The sequence below is a fragment of the Aptenodytes forsteri genome, unplaced genomic scaffold (genome assembly GCF_000699145.1).
Source record: "Aptenodytes forsteri isolate BGI_AS27 unplaced genomic scaffold, ASM69914v1 Scaffold245, whole genome shotgun sequence".
NCBI lineage: Eukaryota > Metazoa > Chordata > Aves > Sphenisciformes > Spheniscidae > Aptenodytes > Aptenodytes forsteri.
The window spans coordinates 1297599-1316181 of record NW_008795686.1 but is presented as its reverse complement, the minus strand read 5'-3'; the positions used below and the strand labels follow the sequence as shown (position 1 = coordinate 1316181).

The window sequence follows — 18583 nt, the reverse complement described above, 5'->3', positions numbered from 1 at the left end:
GATATAGTAGATAGATAACTCAGGAATCATTTGTTCCTAGAAAGGAAAAACACATGGGAAAATATTGTTTTATGAAGAAGAAAATATTTTCAGTTAATGGTTGACCTGAGTTATAACGAAGATTCAGATTATCATCGCTCATTTACGTAAGTTCAGATCTGTGAAATCTGAATGTTTGATTTGATCTCAAGAAGAATATGATATTTTAAAAGTAGAAGCTTCAGTGTAAGTACGATTCCAGCATTCATGTAGTGCAGGAGGACTTAACTCTAGAAAAGATGATGTCTGTTACACTGAGTATCACATTGTCACTTCAGCATCTGTTGTATGCCACTACAGTACTTTCATTGGCTAATATGTATTTAGTTTGCTTTATTCAGATTTTTTTGAATTAATTTTTAACTGTTCAATGTGGTTAAAATAATTGTTTGGCATTAAGTCAAAGATTATTTTAACAGAGGAAACCTTTTATTGCTTTATTACAGCAGTGCTTGGAGATCCCTGTAGTGAACAGGGCTGCTTTTTTCCTCGTACTTTGCCACAAACATTAAGACAGTCCTGAGTAGTATGCAGGCACAGTGCACAAGGGCTGGAAGAAAAGGAATCGGTAGTGTCCTGTTGGTGGGTCTGGAATCAAAATTTCAGTCTAGTATATAAAACTGTTTTGTAGTTCACCTATTATATATTGAAAAGCTGTAAGAAAATAGAAGTGAGTGGAGGGATTAAAATGTCACCCTAAAATCTGTTTTTAAGAGGCAATTGGAAGAGATGTGTGTTTACCAACGAGAGTGGGAAGTCTTTGGTCACTTTCTTCTCCCCTCCGATAAACAGATAGATGTAGATTTGATATTTTTTTACTTCTGAAAAATTATGTTCTAAAGCAAATACATTCATTTAGAGATTGTTCATAATTATAAATTTGTTTTCTTAAACAGTGAATAGAGAAGTTGATTACTGAGAAGGCTTGTATATTACTTATGAATTTTTAAGCTTGTTACTGTTCCTCTTTGTGAACTCATGTCTGGTGTAAGTCAGACTTTGGAATACCATAAAACAGCAATAGCAGAAAGAACGTTTTACGTTCCTTATGTATTGCCATCGACTATGCTCAGTGGTAGACTTACAATTTTATTCCACTTGTCTTTCTTCTGTGACTCTGTATACGCAAAAGAAGAAAAAGTGTACTTAGTTTCTTTTTACTGACAACTTGGGTTTTGTGTAATAATAAATAATAAACACAGGTTGTAGATCCTAAAGCCAGGAGGGAGTGCATCCAGTTGGGTACCTGATCTAACCTCTGTAGTACAAGCCATAGGTTTTCTCTCATTTAATTCTTGTTTGCATGAGAATCACTCTCAGGAAAACATCTTGTGTTGATTTAGAAGTGGCCGGTATAGGTAATGCACAGATTGTTATGCTGATTTAATTTAATTTTGTCATGGAAAGGAATTTTAACACCTAAAGCAGTGTCGGTTTTTCTGTAGAAAAATGTAATAAGCTGTTTCCACTTGTGAATTTTGACTGGGTAGAAAAGTATACTGGGAAGTTATTAATCACAATATTAGATCTTAAGTGCTCTATACTGTTGAAGGATACTAATGAGATCATGGCTAATTATAGTTAATTATACAGTCTGGGTTGGTTTTTTTTTTGTTTATTTGGGTAATATGGCTTTTTTGCATCTTTCATTACTGTACTGAATAGCAATTGGCCAAAATAACAAGCTCGAACGGTTCCTATTCTTCAGAAGACATTAGAGATGCCTCTTTGAAAAATTCTGAAATAAGAGGACTCTGTAGAAAGTCAATTTAGAAATAGAGTAATTAGCTGTAATTGGAAAATCTTTATCTTCGGTGATAGAAGAATGTATGTATTTCCAACATTTAATTTTTATCTTAAGAGACTAGCCTGGGATTTCCAGTATTTATTTTGCTATTCATGCTTTTAAATGCTTCTGAGGGGAAGCAAAGCATAATAAATTACCAAATGACAAGGCTTCTGTTTTCCATGTGTTCAAATCTGTGTTTGTATTAAGTCTATTTAAATAAAAATGTGTTTCTGCAGTTACCAGCTTGGTATGTGGGCACAGTACACAGCTTAAAAAGCGATAGCTCAGTACTGTGAAATTTGAAATTTTTCTCATCTGCTTTTTAATTACCTATTAGTTCTTTTACTGTATGTCACATAGCCACACTTGAAACAGTAAACAATTTTAGAAAAGCCTTAAAATATTGCAAAGCTGAAACTCTGAGGAATTCAAAGGGAGCAAGTTTGTGAGCTCAGGTTCTTACAGTACTTGGGACAAATCTTGAGAATTCTTGAAGTGACATGATGTACGCAGATTTGTGCTCCACAGTGATCACCCCCTTGAGTTGTACCAGAAAGCGACCATTTCAGTACTGTAGATTGGTGCGAAGCAGACAAATAGAGCAATTCTGTGAGGCTTGAAAAATGTAAGAGTGGAACAGTAGCAAATCAAACCTGAAGAGGAGCTTTGGGGTACAACAGGTACTGGAGAGCTTCTGAATCATTGGGAAGTCTTATAACCTTGTGATTAAATTGAGACAGAATCTAGATGAAAGCTACTTTTATTGAACAAGTGTTGATTAAGCTGTTCTTCTCAACTGAGTTTCTTTAGCTTCAGTGAAAACCATTTGGAGCCTCTTAAACAGGTTAATAGTTCGTGTTGATGTGAGACAGAAGGCTCTTAGGGATATGAGTTGTGAAAGAAGAGCATTTGCTGTGGAAAACACAGCTATAGCAGTATCGTCTTGACAGGACTCAGAGGAAAACCAATACCACCTCATTGATGAAGGGAATTGAAGGCTGCTCTGTGAACACAATATACACAACCCCCAGCAAAAGGAGATCCGCAGCCCCAGGTAACTGCTTTCCTTGTCAGTCATACTCAAAGACTCTACAGGCATCCAGGTATATCCAGAATTGTGCGGTGTCTGTTTTTTAATCCCCATGAGAAGGTGAAGTGGAAGGTAGTAAATGTCAAGACCTACTTCTGCAATCACTTATGATTTAAACATGGTTTTGTGAAATAGTTTGAAAGTGTATAGCACTCCTTAGGTAGTTTCTTCCTCATTGATAATAAGCCTTCTGCTCAGACACCCCCATTCACTTTTTGTCATCCATTAAAAAGAGGCGTGGTCATCTAACAGGTCAATGATTACCTATGTCCAGACTCATGAGAGTGGCTGAACCTTCAATCTGAGAAGCTTTACTCGTCTCATTAGGTATGCCAAAAGGGGAAAAAAAAACCAAAAGCAAAAGATGGTGCTCTTCATACCTTTGTTTAAAAAGAGAAATAAATAAAGAACATTCCAAGGAAAGGTGGCCCTCATGCTAAATGGTGATTGTGGAATGGCAAGATAAATGGTTTATCCTTTGGGCTGTTTGATGATGTGGCAGAAACTGCTATTTTTCAATGATTTTGGTCTGTCAAATTTTATGATTTATCTCATTTTTCAAAGTAGTAAACCATGAAAGAATAAGGGTGTGATACTTATAAGGAGATGCTAAGCTTTAACATTGTATTGAAATATCAGTGCTGTAAAATTAAATGTTGTTAAATCTGCAGTTTTATTATAGATGAAGAGAAGAGAAAAGTATCAGTAAGAATACATGATAGAAACAAGAAAAGATTAAAAGCTGTATTTTGGAATATCGTCAGGCTAAACAAAAAGTAAACCTTGTAGGACAAGTATATTTTTATGTATGAGAGCTAATAAAAATGGGCATTCCTGTAGTTTCAATGATCTTAGAATAAAAATAGTGCCAGGTTTATAAAAATAATACATAATATTTACATAGTATCTTCTCTGCATCCCTGGCTTATTATGGCTACGGATATGGTTTGGAAGATGTTTAAAATAGAGACTTCATCGTGGGAAAAAAATATGCAAGAAATTCGTTCTCTCCCTGTAACCTCAAACTATATAAAACTTTTTTTAAGAAAGAAAAATGAAACGATAACCATAGAGTAGTAAGAAAACAGAGTATGTTTTTTCTTCTCTATACAAAACTTCATAATGATTAAATTCACTGACAACATACGGATAAATGTAAATATCAATTACATGACTAGAGTAAGTTCATCAGTATCAGCTGGTGTGCAATAGGCTTGTCTAAAAGTATAGGTTATTCAGTCAAAGTTGTTAATGTTTTTTGTTTTTAAAAGGAAGAGAATATTCTGATCAGTTAATAAGTCCAAAAAAAAGCTACCTGTTTAACCCTGTGTTCCTGCTGGTTTTGTCTAACCTTTGATAATCCTGAATCAGTCCACTCTCAGCTTTCAGGTTTTTCAAGCACTTGAGGAAGACAGAGCCCTGTTTTCCACTCAGCCATAAGTGGTTGCATTTATGCTTTAGCTGGATAAAAAAGGATGCTGATGCTTTCTTCACTCAGAAAGCATTATTCGCTGTGTCAAGTTCTGTCTCCATCCTTTGTGCCTGGAAAAAATGAGAATTATGCTGCTTTTGTATGTCGGTCCTTTCTTCTTTTTTAGTGTTTTTTACTTTATTTTACTTTTGGAGATCAGACATTGGCGGTTGAGCAACTGTCTCCGAGAAATCTGTTGGCATTCTACAGCTTTTTCAAAGCAAACCTGATCTTTTTCTGGACTTAATCCAAAGAAAGATGGTTATTATAAAATGAAACCACATGAAGTAATTTTTTTAAATAAAAAGTGAGATCTAAGTGCTTTACGCCAGTGGGATATTGTGAAGTCTATCAATTTGGCACCCAGAATATGTTTTTCAAGTAATGGTTTGCATTTCTGTTCTGCCTTGGAGACAATCTGTCATTATTAGTCTGCCATCAGAATCAAGAGTGCAAAAGGTTTGTAATTCTTGGCCTGTTTATTCACTCCTGCTATCCCAGCTCTTTTTCTTCTTTTTGTCTTTCCCTTTCTTGTTTTTCTTCTTTCTTGCAACTTTCCTTACAATGCTGAGAAACCAGGAGATGAGCAATATGAGGAGAAAGATAGTAATAAGGATAAAGAAATCATTAATGCGGAATTTTGGTTGTTCTGTAGATGAAAAGATAAATGTGACGACAGCAGAAGAGAGGCTTGTCTGGCACCTTACATGTACCCACGCATGAAAGGTTGGGGGTGGGAGGGTTCTCGAAGGTCCGTCTCCACCACCCAGAGTGGCGGTGTGCTGTCTCTGACTGAAGCAACACTTTTTTAATGTTCTTCTAGTACTAAAAAAAAAAAAAGAAAAAAATTTGGGAGGCTTAAAGCTGGGCTCTTATCAATTTATCTTCAGAAGCACCTGCTAATTAAAGGAACAAAAAGCAGGGAGCACGAATCTGCCAGGGTACTTTGTGATAAACTTGACGAGCTTAAGATTGTGAAATTTCGAGCCTAATTTACTACTGTCTTAATTTGGAGATGTCGGAGTACAGCTTTCTTCATTTTACCTTTTGGAGTGCTGAAAAGGTAAAACAGTACTAATAGTGACGTAGTTTGTAGATTTTGGGGTTGTTTCAAGAACATGGCAAGGAGTTGGCCTTCAGGTAGCTGAAAATACTGGATAACCAGGCCTAGGGTTTTATGTTGTTCAGTCAGTGGTAACTCCTTATGAGAACAAAGTTATTAAATAGCAGCTTTGTAGCCATTTTGGAGAGAACACCATTTGAAGGGAGGGATGGATATAGTACAAATCAAATAAAGATTTTTATGTGTCCATATAAAACACTTTAAATTGATCGTGTATGATAAAAGGCAGAAAAGCGTTCATGTTTTTGATGCATCTTGCACAACTGGAGTGTGTTTATTACATGAAGTAATACAAGTTGAATTGTTAGTCTGTTCTGATTGGTCTAAAAACACTTGAACTTTTCCCTGAGCAGAATTTAAAGATAAGTGTTTTTTATTATCTCCATCACCTGTAGAACTACCAGAAATCAGAATATCACTTTTTGTTTCAGCTAATTCTTCTGCTCTATTATTTCATAGGCATTTTTCATTTCAGACAGTCCTGCCACTTTGTCATATTGTTGCTCACTGGGAATAGGGGCCAACGAGGCATGTTCTCCTGTCGTTTTGGAAGGGCTCACTGAAGGCGCTGTTTTCAGCGTGACTATTTATTGTACCTGGTAGACAGCTTCTTTATACCTGTTCCATGGTTGGTTTGGGTTTTTTTGGTCTACCGTGCTTCAGCCTGTGCTTCTGCACACAATTTTCTTCCTGTTTTCCTTTAATTGAGACAGAAGAGAGCAGCATTTGCTGAGTGTGAAGTCTCTTCTGAAGCTGAGTATCAGAGGGAACTCCCAAAAGACCCTAATTAAAAGGGGCACCAAAGCTGCCTTTTTCACAGACGTGCTACAATAGGATTTCCCATTATGAGTTGTAGTTGCTTGGGGTTAAAGTAGCTTTAAAAACATACTTCTTTTTAATAGTGATTGAATTTCATGAAATAAGTAGTGTATGGCCTATAGAAGTATGAGGTGGTGTTTCTGGAACTAGAATATCTTAATTACTTGGTGTAGACTACCATATGACGAAAATATATAGAGCAAATTGCAAAAGCCTCTGATTACAGAACACTAGTAAACATATACTTTTGTTGTGTGTGGATGATGGTTGTATAAAAACAAAGTAGAGTTGCATCGCTGAATTAGAATACCAGGTCTTGTAAAAGGAAGTGTTGATGCATGAAAGTACTCTGACTAGTGTGTGTCCTTCATTCTTGTCTTCTGCCTGGAAGTGATTCAGAAAGACTGGTGTCTTCTGTTTTCAGAAGGGCTGACTTGTGGAAAGGTGGGTTTTTCTGGTGATGGACCGAGAGGAGGGAAAAAAGAAAACAAAAAATCCCTTTGTTGCATTGTTTAGAATAAACAGTGCTTTTGGGGAGGGGCAGGGCATTAATTTTCTAGGGTTTTTTGTTTGGTTTGTGGGATTTTTGATTTGTGTTTTTGTTTGTTTTTTTTTTTTAACAGGACTTGATTACAAATACACTCTTTTGGACATGTTAAATATTTGTGTGCAATATGTTAGCTTTTGTTTAAGATTTGCTGTAAACTGATTCCAGATTGATATTTTGTAATGCCTTTGAGGAAAATGTAGTGCTCTTTATACAAAATCGTTTTAATAATATGTCTCTGGAAAGAATGGTTTCACGGGTTTTTATTTTTTATTTTGAACAGGTAATGTCTGTACATGAATTGCAAGCTAGTCTCTAGTGGGGACACCGTGGGAGGATGAACACGGAGGAGCTGGAGCTACTGACTGATTCCAAGTACAGAAACTATGTAGCAGCTGTTGACAAAGCACTGAAGAACTTTGAATATTCCAGTGAATGGGCGGATTTAATATCCGCACTTGGAAAACTAAACAAGGTATGCCTGGCAGGTACTCTTGGGAAAGATTCAGGAACTGACAAAGAGTACTGGTGTAAAAATACGTAAGTGCAAGGTTCTAGCAGTCTTAATATTCTTGCAAATATTTTAGCAGTCTGAGCCAAATGTTGGGTGTGTGCAAGGAGCAAACAAATCAAACAAATGCCTTTCTAAGACTTACAGTTGAACCCTTTGTAATTTTAAGTAAAGGGAAAAGTTATTTACATTTCTAGTGGAAATAAATGCAACATCTTTTTTTATTACTAACATTTACTTCTAATGTACTTCAATTTTATTGAAATAGTGTGCAAAATAGTAGCCAGTATAAATATCAGCAATATTTTTATGAAGGATGAGTTATAAAATGGGGCTCAAATAATTCATTGACCAGAGAATGTTATTGTTCTGACTAGTTTTAACAGTTAATAAGTTGAATGTGTAATACCATCGTGATCTTTAATAGCAGTTTACAAATGAATACAGATCCTGATATCGTAAAAATCTTGTTCTAATCAGTCCTATGTGTTTCTAGGGATCTCCAGTCAGGGTCATAGAGTTCCCTTTACACACACACACATACACACACACACACTTTACCAGTGTGAAGCTTTGCAGAATTTGGCATAGGAAATTACAGGTCTGAAGCATTTACATTCTACCCTTTAAACTTTGTGGAAAATCAAGACTGACAGTACAGTTGGCATTGCCAGTGGCATAATTTCTTTGTATAAACTCCCATTTCTTTCATTTTTTTTTTTTATTATAACAGTTCTTGCCACATGCGTATACAAAGTGAAGGCTATGATATTGGGAAAGAAAAATCCAAAGCTGTAAATGCAACTCTGTGTTACAGTCCTGAAGTGATTATATAGTTTCAGGCAGTGGTAAAGTTTTGTATGTTGCCTCACTCTATGACAGTTTCTTAAAGTTATCCCAAACTCACCACCCACCATTTAATAGTCCTCTTTGAGCTACTGGCAATTGATTTTAACAAATGGAGATAGTAATTTTTGTCCTCAAAAGGATGAGTAAAATGAAATGGACAAGCTGTAAGTAAGGAGCCCATTGCAAGTGAAGTTTTAAATGCCTTTGCAATTCCATCTATAGCAAGTGTACAAGTGAAGAAGCATTGCAAAGAAAAAGCTCCACGGTACGTCTTAAAAGTGGGTTGGTTTGGGTTTTTTTAGGTATGTGTTGTGACTGACTTACCATGTTCAGGAACTCATTTATAAAATGTACATTTGATGTTTAGCTTGTTTTGTGCTGTTTTTCTTAATGTGTTGATTTATCAGGTACTGCAGAACAACGCAAAGTACCAGGTAGTACCGAAAAAGCTGACTATAGGCAAGCGCTTAGCACAATGTCTTCATCCAGCTTTGCCGGGAGGGGTTCATCGGAAGGCACTTGAAACATATGAGATAATTTTCAAAATCATTGGACCCAAGCGTTTGGCCAAAGATCTTTTCCTCTACAGGTACGATAGTTTAAACAACTCCATTCCAAATGCATAGTTGAGATGCTTTTGGTTTCCTGCATTTTGTATTAATAATATTGCTTTGTTATATAGCAAGAATCAATCAATTTCTTTCCCTCATGTTAGTGGTGCTTGTGTAGTACTCTTCTCCCGAATATTCTATATCAGAAGATAAACAGATCACCTAAACTTTTGTTAGGGGCCAACTTTAGTGCTAGAAAACCTGGCATTTATAATTTCTTCATTGAAATAAACAAAGTTTTGTGCACTTATGTACAGTATGTACAGTAATTGAAGTGTTAACGCTTATTTCAACGTATTCACATTACATTTTTCTATTGTAATTCAGAATAAGAATTTTCCAATACCAATAAGTGGTATTGGAAAAGAATTTCAATATAGTTTATTGCAAGAAACTTTTGCTGTTGCAAAATTGATTGCAAGCAATCAAATCAACAGAACAGAAAGACTGTCTGTTTTGTCGGAATGGGGGGCAAGTACAAAATTTTTCTCACTGTCAGTCTCTAGAACTGATGATAATGAAAAGGAAGAACAACCTTGAAAAGTAAATGTAGTGAAAGCATACTGATTCCTAAACCTCCAGTAGGTTTTTGGTTGGGTGGGGTGGGCAAGACATTAAGCTATTTATTATATAATGCATAGAGGGATGTGTGCATATGTGTATACACCCAGTCACACATGGTTCTTAATCCCTGGAGATTAAAATTTCATCAGTTTGAGAAATAGTGGAATAAAATAGAATTCTGCTTAGGTAGCAAAGGTGTGTATTAATGCTTGGAAATAAACTGTATGCCTTACCATCAGCTATTCTGTCTTGCATTGTCAAAATGTTTATATATAGTTATATTTGGTGAGTGGGGGGAGGGGAGTGTCTCAGTTCTGTTTCCACATGTTTTTAAAGATTCTCTGAAATCATAGCTTGCCTTTTTTGCTTGTGCAGTGATTCAGTAGCTGCAATATCTTGTTAACAATAAGTTCTAGGATAGTGGAAAATGCTACCTTGTGTAATGTAACTAAAAGCCATTGTTACTGATGCTTGGGAGAAGACTGACATTCACATTAAGGCATTATCAAAGATTCCAGTATTTTTCATGAAAGCAGAATGAGCGTCTGAACATCAAATCTTGAAGGATGAGTAGTAGCCTTACAAAGAAAGACTGTGGGGTAGTGTGCTGGTTATTGAACAAAAAGACATTTTCTGCAGAAAAAAGAAACCAGTTGACAATGGCAAGGCAGTAGTTCTTCTAGATAGATAAAGGCAAAAATAATTTTTACGAACATTTTTGTACTTTGGAAAGATTCTATTTTTTTCCCTGTAACGTTTATTATCATCTGTTGTGTGAAGATGATTTTTTTTTTTTTTAATAGTAGATTTGTAGGTGTTTATTTTAAGACCCTTGTCTCAAACATACCTTTTTTACTGTTTTTTTCGTTTTCTTCTTCATGTGTCAGGGGTCTTCTGACTTGAGTCCTCCGTGATTTTGAAAATTGCAGTTGTGTTCACATGCCTTTGATTATTGCTACTGTTTGTAATAATTTATGATATTTAGCAGCAACAGCAAAAATGTTTTTAGTATGTAGGTAACTTCTCCTTAGCTGATCACATTTGTAACTTTCATGAACTTACACTTACATTAATAGTAAACTCAAAGCATACTTCCAATGTTTTCAATCCTTTAAATGCTACATCATGAACAGTTTATTGTTAGTTTGAGAATCTGTTTTCAAACTGAATTTCTGACGTAAATGTATACTTTGTTGCTACTTAACAGCATAAATGTCTTAAATTTTATCTTTAGTGAAGTAAAATTTATCTTTACTTGGTGAAGTAAAACATCATTATTTTTCTTTTCTCACAGAAAAGTATTTCTATAAATTTCCTCAAATGTTCTCATCCATTTTTGTTTTTTCTTAATAAGTGCAAAGACAGTGTGTTTTTAAATACATTTTCCATTGTGATGTAGTTCAGCATGATCAAAATTAACATTTTTGTCTTGCAGAGATGTTTCTGGTTTATCATATTTGTTTTATTGGTGAAAGACCCAGTCATCTCTGGGCCTTCAGTGCTTGCTATCACAATACTAATAAAGCTCATAATATTAATCTTGGCATACCAACCTGTCAACCTGGAAGGCAGTCATATTATGTGGTGGTCTGTGACTGTGCAAAATTCTAAGATAAAAGCCTGATACTATAACTACACTGGACATGCCTGTAACAGTCTTAAGATATAAATGAAATTGTGTCACACGAGAAGCTTCCTAAAAAAAGATAAATTTTATTTTTCACAGTTCCGGACTATTTCCACTCCTTGCCAATGCAGCTATGTCTGTCAAGCCAACATTACTGAGTCTGTACGAGATTTATTACCTCCCTTTGGGGAAAACATTGAAACCAGGACTGCAAGGACTGTTAACTGGGATTCTGCCTGGGTTAGAGGAGGGGTCAGAGTATTATGAAAGGTAAGGATAGATATGTTAATAAGATTACAAGCTTGATTTGGGTGGGGGTGTTTTGCTGCAACTTTTCATTAAATACTTGTACATGGATTTTTTTTTTTTTAAGATAGGTGGTATTTAATTTCATCTAGTTATATTAATTGCAATGGAATAGTATGGTATAATATTCTTAACATTAATTATGGTAAATTAACTGTTAGTTGTTCCTGTTATTGAAAGTGAATTGACATTAAGTAGACTTAGTGTTACATGTCAGTCTCATCTTCGAAGTAACAAGCAATAGGACAAGAGGAAATAGCATCCCAAGTAACAAGAGATAGGACGAGGAAATGCATCCCAAGTAACAAGCAATAGGACAAGAGTAAATGGCCTCAAGTTGTGCCAGGGAAGGTTTAGATTGGATATTGGGAAAAATTTCTTCACCAAAAGTGTTGTCAAGCATTGGAACAGGCTCTGCAGGGAAGTGGTTGAGGCACCATCCCTGGAGGTATTTAAAAGACCTGTAGATGTGGTGCTTAGGGACATGGTTTAGTGGTGGACTTGGCAGTGCTAGGTTAATGGTTGGACTTGATGATCTTAAGGGTCTTTTCCAACCTAAATGATTCTATGATTCTTGTTATGGATTGAGATACGTAACATGTTAGGAATATGCTGCTTGTTTCTTTTCCATGGGTTTGCTCTAAGGTAGTACTGCCATATTATTCCTGGTCTAAAATACATACCTTAACTGAATTTAAGATAAACAAAGCTTCCATCATTAAGATTTACTCGTTATGATATCTAAACTGTTATTAAACCACCTATGTAGGAGACAGCAAGAATCCACCTATCTTTATAGGTTATTACTCTATTTCTAGCAGAGTGGCCTTGGGAGGTAATAGCTCTTCTTATCTAGCAAGCCTAAGACCTGGTTGAGTTATCTTGACTGTGGTGTCTGGGGTGCTGGGGTAGAATCTTAACATATTAAAGGATGAAGTTACACTCCAAGGTTTTGAGTTCTTGGAATTGTTCACATGCTTACATATTCTTGATATTTCCAACTTCAGAAGCTAGAATTTTCACGACTTGTATGTGAAGAGCAATTTAACGTTGTCTTTTTCTATTTCTGCGTAGGTAGATACACACAGTGTAGTTGGCATCACTACAACAGGGAACAAGGGCTACTCAGCTTGCCTCCTGGGGCCTGCCATAGGGTGCAAAGGTGCTGCCACATGAGTGGGGAGAAATGAGGACAGGGGAAGGGATTGCTTGTGCTCAAAGAATTGTGATATTTTTATGCCCTGTTATTGCCAGAAGTGCTCAGTGCAAGGAATGAGAGGGCAAAAGCCATTTGCTTGATTCTTTTCTTCAGTAGCTATGCCTTCCTGCTGTCTCTCTGAAACCTCTGTCTGTAGCAACACTTGGCTTTAAGTAGCAGATGAGGAAGTTATTTGGCTCTTTGAACATAAGGAGTATATAAGGAGAAGCTGTTGGCAGGCAGAAGCATTATGCAAGCCAGGTTGGCCCACAGGCTTGCTAGTTGGATCACTCTGTTCAGGCTGCATTATAAGGTTCAGTGTATAATTGGGGCTCCTCTTGGCCTCTCAAAAGAAAGTCTTGACCTTCCTGTAACAATTTATTTTTATATCTCTTAAAATTGGGGGCAGGGACAATAGCTGTGATAAATGCCCTAATTAAGCTGACTTGATTTTACTGCAGAACGAACACGCTGTTGGAGAAGGTTGCCTCGGCTGTGGATCAGTCTGCGTTCTACAGTGCTCTCTGGGGTAGCCTCCTCACAAGCCCTGCAGTTCGCTTGCCTGGGATCACCTATGTCCTCTCCCATTTGAACAGGAAGCTTTCAATGGAGGATCAACTCTACATAATTGGCAGTGACATTGAATTAATGGTAATGTTTTGTTGGAACAATGAAGACATTGGTGTTACTTATTTATATAATAATATACTTCGGGGGGGTTTAGATGTCTTCTCTATCTTTGAACATAGCCTTTGAAGAGATAAAAATGCACATTTATTTATTATAGCTCCAGTTAAGCTGATGTTTTTGTGCATGATAAAAGTGTTGCAAAGCTCAGTTAATGTTTCAGAACTGCTAAGGTTTTGTATAAAGCTTTCCATTCATGACACACTTCAGTTAAAAGTGGTTGAGTTTTGTTGTATTTCTTTGAAAATATATAGAGTATTATTTTGTCTTTTAAACTTAAGATGTTCATTGGTAATACAAAAAAGCAAAAGGTTAATGTTTGTATAGTTCAGGGAATCTATGTTGATTATGTTTCCTCAGTAGTGAAACTTTTTATTTTCCTGTTTTATCTTGTTTCATTATTCAAAATTTTAAAATAACTTCATTTCATACATATTAATATTTTTAAACAACTATTCTTATTTTGTGAGTGTTCTCTTATATCTACCTTCTTAAATAATACAGTAAATAACTATTTTGGGGGTGTCTGCTGTTACTTCAGGTGGAAGCAGTAAGCACATCAGTGCAAGATACCAGCGTTTTAGTACAGAGGAGCACGTTGGACCTTATCCTTTTTTGTTTTCCTTTCCACATGAGCCAGGTAGGTTATTAACATGAGAGGTGAATTGGCAAACTCCTAAATGTACTCCACTTCTTAAGTCAGTAGCAGTATTTAGTCAGTCTTTGTTAATGATTTTCTCCAAGCTTGAACAAGAGTCGCGTGTAAGAGTTTCTCTGATAGGTTTGGCTATTCTCATGTCGTGATCTCTGCCCTTCTGCTTTTAAACTTGATGTGTTAACTTTGAAGTTAACTTTTAGCTTCTGTATATGCAAACCCAATATAAATTATGATGTTTAGTCTATGCAGAAGCTTTTAATTTGCTCTAATTTGATGAGAAAACAAATTATCTGTTCATGTGCAAGTTTCCAATTCTCAGTGTTCAAAAGCAGCAAAAGTTAATCCTCTTAGCATAACTAATTCAGAACACTAGAGAATTGAAAATGATTATTGGTTTTGGGTAAGTAGTTAGCCCTAGCAGTAGTGGGAGATAGACCTTACAACTTATAGGTAATTTTTTGGACTGCATTTATTGTCAGTCACTTTCTGTTTTTAAATGATCCATGATTTATTTTATTCCTGGAGGAAAACTTATACAAGGTTGATTGTCACCTTGTTAGAAATTATGGAAAACCTGCACTTTCCTGTAAAAAGAACTGTGTTCTTGCTTGTGGAAGTGGTTTGTTCACATTTATCAGTTACTATCAGAATATTTGGAGTGTCTCTGTTTAGGTGCTAGAATGGTGAAATTATCAATACAGCATTTTTTTTTAATATTAAGACTTACACAAACATTTAAAGTAGTAAGAGATTGAAGAATTTTCGATACCTTTCAGTGATTTTTTTTTTTACACTGGATTTTAGTGGAATTTGCTTCCAAGGCTTTTGCCTGATAAACAAAATGAAATGTCTTGTAACAAAAATGAGCTGTTAATGGAGTCAAGTATTTTTGCTGTTCATAAAGGGTGCATACTATTACAAAGTATCTCTTCCAAATAATAATCATATTTTGGTTTCCTAAGAGCAAGATTATGTTTTCTTGTACTATTCCGAATTCAGAAATGTCAGAATATGAAATTAACTATGTTTTAATGCACATTAAGCTGCTAGCATAGAAAAGTGTTACTTATTATGGTTAAACTTAATCATGTTTCTAACTTTTTTCAGGCAACACGTCCAGACATGATCAGAATTTTGTCAGCAGCCCTTCATGTAGTACTGCGCAGGGATATGTCACTCAACCGAAGGCTTTATGCATGGCTTCTAGGTAGGTTGGTATTTCATTTCATTGTTCACTAAAGTTGGAGGAAGGTCGTATGTTCATTAGCAGTATTTTGCCATATTGTAGGGAAAGATTCTTGGAAAAATGAAATACTTAATTTTTATCATAAGGAAGAAAGGCACTATCTCTCTTCATGGATATAAAAGATGAAGAATGTCATGCTGGAACTCTTTCCTGTTACATAAATTATTGGTACATTTTCCTGTAGCAGCAATTATGGGCCACATTCAGGGGTAGAGCCTGATGCACTAGGACTGTGTAAATAGACACTGAGAGGCAACTTCTGTCTCCCTAAAAACATAGAATGGAAAAACCAGAGAAGAGGCGTTATAGAGTGTAAATGGCAGCTGGAACACAACAGTATAGAAGGGATGAAAATAAAAGAATGTTGAAAAATGTTGATATTACATTGATGGAGGCTTGAGTATGCAAACTTTAAGCTTCATTAGATATTTGCATGGTTGAATTTACAAATCACCAATCACTTATATTCTCCATGCAACTAGAACATTATTTCAATGCCTTCCTAGGGTAAAAATCGATCAATGACAGGACGCACACTTTTACTTCTGCCAAATGGCAGCATATCAATACAATACACATCTAATTTTTATATGAAACCAGCGTGTAATCAGAAGAGAGTAGCAGAGAATAATAGCTATTTAGAAGACTAGCTAGGGATTATTTAGAAAACTAGAAATTAGAAAATTTTAGAAAATATTTACTCTTATTCAGCCTTGTTATTTTAAGGAAATGCAGCCTGTGGTCACATGAAACTGGCCTGTTACTCTTCAAAACCACTTTCAGCCCACTTTGGGAGAAGTCAGGATCTCTGACATGGGAGTTCCTAAAAGAGTCACAGAAACTGGAGGCTGAATGGAGAGACATAAAGTGGTTTCTCTGCTTGAGGGGAGACTGTTTTACGGTCTGCCGTTACCTTTTTTGTTTGGCTTCCCAGCTCACCAGCAAGCACATACGTGCTTCTCAGGCTACCCAGAACCCTTCCCAGCAGCTCTTGCATCTTTCCTAGCTTATAGTTAAGACATCAGAGGCAGGTAGCCTGTGGGTGATTGGGGAGCTAGGAAGTAAGTAGTCAAGTGATGTGAGAGAGAACTGAAGTTATGAAGGGGGGGATGAAGTCAACAACAGTGTTTTGCATGAGGGGATTGGTTTTGTTGCTGTAGAAGTTGCAGGGATTTAGAAGATAAATATGAAAAAATCCCGGCTTCTTTAGTTAATCATTTCTCAAGACACTGACTTGCAAATTACTCATCTTTTAAAGAAAGACAGTGAATTGCACTGTCATGCTCCATACCTACATTTTCCAATTTAGGGAAAAAATAATTTCCAGCTTAAACACTGCACTAATGTTTCATCTGAATTTGGTGGATTAGATATGTCTCTTTGCTGTCGTTGAAAAAGATATTTCTTGTGTTTAAAATATCTTGCTGCTTTTTTAGTTGTGGAACCGTCTTCTACAGCTATGTCATGAGCATAGTCTCTACTGAGAGATAACTTCAGCAGATAGTTTTACAGTGACTGTTCCTGGTCCTGTTTTGTGAACAGCTAGTGCCTCCCTTTGCTATATATTTGGACAGACCTTCTGGCAATATAGCTTTTTTGCTTGTTTTTCTTTTGACACTGTGCTGCTTTTATATTGTTGTGATATTCTACGCCTAATATAAAACATTAGGGAAGGGGGGGGGGGTCAGTTATGTTGGAAGACTCTCTGAAGTCTGATGTTCTGTATGACATTATTCCGTTCCGGTGTTAGCTATTCCTTCCTGTTGTTTTATAGCTGGGAGTGGTCTATTAACATTCTTTAGACATAAAAATCATGTTACATCTCTTTAAATCCAGGTTAGCTTAACCATTGTTAACAGTGGTTGTTTTAAGTTGCTGCTAAAGGGCATGCATCTTCTCAGGCTTTCCTTCTATTTTTGTCACTTCAGGACAAAAACTGTGGAAAAAGCTTCTGTGGAACGGGGTGATATCCTTTTACATGGTAAAAGAAAAGATACAAACTTACAAAACAAAGGTCTATCTCCTTCGTGTAATTTCGAATAACAAAATTGATTTTGTGTAATATGACTGATATTCTCTCTAAGTGCCTTAGTCATGTCAGCATGTTTTGGTGATCATGTCTTTATCTTTAAAATACTGAATTTTGTGTTCTCATAATAATATCAATATTGAAATATTTTTGTGGGACAGGTTTTCTTGAAGATACTCTAGGACCATGTGGTTTGTGCAGTGTTTGTGAACATTTGTTTCTTTTGTACAAGAAGTAATTTGGTTAATAGTGTTGCATAAAACTGAAGTTTGTAATTTGTGTGCAAACTGCTTGCATGGAAGTATCACTTAGTTTCCTGTATTAAACTCTATAAAATCATCTTTCTCTTGCCAACATTACTTGGACTTCATCTTGGTAAGTTATCAGTGCTAGTGTGTTGATTTCTAGTTTAAAGAAATTGGCAAAATATGCTATTAAGAGACAAATACTTATTTGCCTTGTCTTTTGTTTGCTTGAAGGTTTTGATAACAATGGTGCCCTTATAGGACCCAGAAGTACAAGGCACAGCAATCCCGAGGAGCATGCTACTTATTATTTCAACACCTTCTCTAAGGAGATGTTAGTCCAGGTAGCTATACGGTGTTTTATTGTATGATGTTTTATTGTGGCATATATCTTCATAAATGGATGCTGATCAAAGTTGCTGTATCTTTGTCTTTTGACTTGCCATTTCAATGTGACCATGTAATTTCTGTCTTTTTGTGGTATTGTGTCCTACTCTTCTAAACCCTTCTCAGTGGAAAAATGAAGACATGGGATAATGTGTTTCTTTAGAATAACAGTATGATCAGGACAAATATTAGATTTCCCTCTCTCCTTTTCCACAATGAATGTAGCATACATGGAAGAGATTTGGTTATGAGCCCAGCACACTGGAGCCTGTTCTTTCATAAAATGGAGTTGGAGAATTCTCTTCTACTTCTGTAGATACGGAAACTCTTCTGTGTCTCGGGAATTGGAAAAAAATGATCAGATAGTACTCAGAAGATCTGAGTAAGAAGGGTCTTCCTCCCCTCGAGGCAAGGGGAATGTCTTTTCTGCTGTCCATTGGCAGTCGGGAATAGTTGAGCAAATTGGCGGTCATACTATTTGACCCTTAAAGCCTTGCTAAGTGGGCTGAGATCACCTGGCCTCAAGAACTGTGCTCCTTCTCTCACAGTAGTTAAAGTATACAGATGTCTTTCAAGATGCTGTGAGTCTGATCTTGAAATCAGGAAGACATCATTAAGGCAAATTGATAAGGTCAGGATTTTTCTGATGCTCAGTTAGAATTGTGGCGCTATATATGGGAGCAATAGTGGGGATTCCAACACTAGTAGCTGACACGATGATATTTAGCTCATCAGAACTTAAAGCTGATATCCAGCACAGAACTAGCACTTTCGGTTTTATCTGAAG

General features: G+C 36.1%; 1 protein-coding gene across 1 annotated transcript in view; it reads left to right on the top strand.

Annotated features, from left to right (window-relative positions):
* The first annotated feature begins 7159 nt into the window (after nucleotides 1-7159).
* DOPEY1 (dopey family member 1) overlaps nucleotides 7160-18583 on the top strand; it is a 60207-nt gene continuing 48783 nt past the window's right edge. The window contains exons 1-7 of the mRNA XM_009282711.1: nucleotides 7160-7353; nucleotides 8646-8827; nucleotides 11140-11310; nucleotides 13006-13195; nucleotides 13773-13871; nucleotides 14997-15096; nucleotides 17644-17753. Of these exons, the coding sequence (XP_009280986.1) occupies nucleotides 7216-7353; nucleotides 8646-8827; nucleotides 11140-11310; nucleotides 13006-13195; nucleotides 13773-13871; nucleotides 14997-15096; nucleotides 17644-17753 (990 nt within the window). The 5' untranslated portion in view covers nucleotides 7160-7215. The remainder of the gene's footprint in view (nucleotides 7354-8645; nucleotides 8828-11139; nucleotides 11311-13005; nucleotides 13196-13772; nucleotides 13872-14996; nucleotides 15097-17643; nucleotides 17754-18583) is intronic.